Below are 3,156 nucleotides of genomic sequence, written 5' to 3'. Positions count from 1 at the left end.
TATGGTTTGATAATCATCGCTGTAAAGTGAAAAAATGATGAGCTCAGTGATAGGGTCCAAAAGGAAACTTTCATCTTATACCTTGAGATCAGCAGTACTAAGAAGGCTGAATAAATGCGTTTTTTTCTTCCTACAATTTTAGGCACCAAGGAAATTGTATCTGTTACCTAACAAAAGGATTAGCTTTAAAAAATTGAGTTTCACAAAGTTAAAACAAGTTAAGCAGCATAGTATTAAAAAAGAAAAGAAACATTACATTCATCCAGCCATTAAATGGGAAATAAGTACAACGAGTTTCACACCCTATATTGCATAAGGCAATGTGCAAAAGAACCACTTGAAGAAAAAGAGTAAGCAAGAGATATGAGGATAATATGCTTGGCATACTTTCAAAATATATTCTATAATATAGTTACTTATTAACAAGTAGCACTCCTGATTATTTCACTAGAGCCAAACTTCTTTATTTTCTGTCCAACACCAAGAGAAAATGCTGGAGTAATTACATCCTTGATGAGCAGTTTCCAAACTGGTGTAACTTCAACATCAATAGTATTAGGCCCACATATTAACCTCCTATAGAAAGAAATCACAGATCACTCTGTCACAAATAATAAAATTAAAACTGACTCCTCACCTATTCAGAAAAAGGTCTACTCCATGTTCATTTTCTCACTTGTGAGACCAACATAAGTCTCCCTTGTTATATACCATTCTGATCCTTCTCAAAATAATGGGAGGTGAGGGTTCCCAATTGCAAAAACGATAAATATGACTATATTGCTTCTAGAACGATACTCTTCCCAAGGTCTAAATATTTCTCTAAATAGTATATTGGGTGTTTAATATTAAATATAGTCTCACTAAGTCCTTTCAGGATTGGCATGTTCCCAACTCTGTCTCTCCTCAATTCCGGTTTTATTACTGTAAGACAGTGAGGTAGTTAAGAGAAATCACTTTTATTGATAAGGAAATGCTGTTTCTACTTTCCTACTCCTATTTAGAAGTTCTGGAAAACTTCAGAATGTATTTAAATGTGAGTGGAAAGGTTCTGTGATCTAAAAAATAGCTCTACACACAGAATTGTTCCGCTTTTTGATTCAGTGTCTCTAAAACCCAGAGATGTGTTTCTTTGATGATGCACAGGAAAGACATTTTATGAGTTATGTTACTGTTGAAAACACTAACCGCTTTCTCTGTGTCTTCCACCTCGATGCTCAGATTAAATAGCTTGGTGAAATGTATGAGAGCAGGGCTTCTCAGACTTTAATGTTTACATAGATCACTTGGTGATATTGCTAAAATGAAGATTCTGATTCAATGGGATGCAAAGTGGTCTGAGATCCTGCAGTTCTAACAAGCTCCCAGGTGACGCAGATTCTAATAGGCTCTATATCTCTTCAAAGTACTAGAAATGGGGAAGGGGGAAGCATGTGAGTCATGGAAACTTAGAACAGCAAGGCCTTTAAAGAGTCCTTCTCCCCCTGTCCGCCTGTCTATGATTGGGAAACAAAGGCCCAGAGAAGAAAAGATATTTGTTCAAAGCCCACAGACTCTTGACATACCAGTGCCCTCCCCTAAACCTCTCTCCTCTGCCTAATAACTGATCTGGAAATGTGGAGCTACACATCTTGCATGCTGTTCTGCTGCTGCTCCGTGGTTCTTATTTAACTGCGTTATCATGGTCTAGTATGTATTTCTTGATTATAACCTAAACTGGCTCAACTTTATATTATAATAACCTTGAGAAACATTGTATGGAGTAGAAAGAGCATTACATCTGCAGTCAGGAGTGTGGGACTCAGTTCTTCCGCTACTAATTCCCATCTGTGTGACCTCGTTCCGGCCATGAAACCCCTCTGAGCCTCAGATTTCTCATTGGTTGTATGCAAATGGTGATAATGTCTGTTCTACCTGCCCCATAAGGTTGCTCTGAAGATGATGTAATATAATGTATGTGATTTAATTTAATAATACTAAATAGAGCATTACAATATTTTCTGATATGAATCCATTAAGATAACTATTTATTAGCTAACTGGCTATTATAGCTTATTAGCTAACAAGCTAATCTATTTGGCTAACTGATAATAATGCTTTTGAGCTAGTATAGGCAATAATAAATAAAGCTATATATAGCTTATTAGCTAACAAGCTGATCTATTTGGCTAATTGATAATAATGCTTTTGAGCTAGTATAGGCAATAATATGCATGGTACCTAATCTCCTGTTCTTCTCTTGTCAAGCCTGATACAAATTTTTGATGTATCTTGGCAGAACTGAGCCAGTCTTCCAAAGAGCTAAAATAATAATAACGAAAAGAACATATTTAGCAATAATATTTTTGAGATAACATTTTTCTTCTTTGGCTGTACTCACTAAAACAACTTACCCAATTTTCTGGAACTGTCCTTCTAAGTAGTTCCAAACATTCTTATTTTCTGCACTTCTATGCATCTCGCCTGCAAAAGAAAAGTACTAAGAAAACTTCTAGTTTGAGGATCAGAGAATAAACACCAACCCAATGGCTAAAGAAGCATTTGTTTGAAAAGCAAAGATAAACTCTAACATAATTATTTAAGATTTTATCCTTTTCTAACTTACCCTTTGCTTTTCTACCATACAAATGGTATTCTTTATTAGAAGTCATCATTCAATCAACATGTATCATGGACCTACTATATAGAAAAATATATATGAATAAAACTTAGTCTCTGCATTCTACTACTTTATAAACTAAGAAGGAAAAAATTCCAAAAAAGGCATACAGTCCAATATGTACATGTCAAAAAAAATAAAAACATAATAACATAAAAAATACGGTCTTGAAATGCTATAGACATAAAGAGAGAGAAGATGATGGAAGGCATCATGATGGAGATGATGTATGAGTTACAGTGTTGAAGGACTGGAAGACTTATACTCAGATGAGAAAATAGAAAGTATTTTAAAGAGATTGTTCACAAGTTAGTTTGGGGGAAGAAGGCAAGTGAGCATGCCTGTTTGCAGAATGAAGAATGAAGCTAGAAAGATAAACTGAAACCAAAGTATTGATACAGGAGTTAACAAGAAATTACTTAGGCAGATAATGAGGCTACAGAAGTCCTCGGTAAGGTTTTCTTTTTAATGAAAAGCAGTGCCCAATCATTTTCCTT

General features: G+C 35.0%; 1 protein-coding gene across 3 annotated transcripts; it reads right to left on the bottom strand.

Moving 5' to 3' along the window:
• Window positions 1–10: 10 nt before the first annotated feature.
• On the bottom strand, window positions 11–3,141 carry LOC116465678 (probable cation-transporting ATPase 13A4). 3 transcript variants are annotated; one of them, XR_004247247.2, is made up of 4 exons: window positions 2,394–3,141; window positions 2,221–2,301; window positions 1,189–1,408; window positions 11–576 (listed from the first exon to the last, which is right to left on the bottom strand). XR_004247247.2 is itself a non-coding variant. In XM_032148662.2 (3 exons), exons 1-3 carry the CDS (start codon window positions 2,456–2,458, stop codon window positions 420–422), a joined length of 303 nt encoding a protein of 100 aa, XP_032004553.1. In that variant the 5' UTR covers window positions 2,459–3,141; the 3' UTR covers window positions 11–419. The 3 variants fall into 3 exon arrangements, 1 of the variants encoding a protein (XP_032004553.1); XR_009212389.1 differs by having other exon boundaries at window positions 11–1,408; XM_032148662.2 differs by lacking the exon at window positions 1,189–1,408.
• Window positions 3,142–3,156: the final 15 nt, after the last annotated feature.

This window comes from Hylobates moloch, unplaced genomic scaffold (assembly GCF_009828535.3).
Source record: "Hylobates moloch isolate HMO894 unplaced genomic scaffold, HMol_V3 SCAFFOLD_8067, whole genome shotgun sequence".
Taxonomy (NCBI): domain Eukaryota; kingdom Metazoa; phylum Chordata; class Mammalia; order Primates; family Hylobatidae; genus Hylobates; species Hylobates moloch.
The sequence above is the reverse complement of the archived record's forward strand: the minus strand, read 5'-3'. Positions and strand labels throughout refer to the sequence as shown.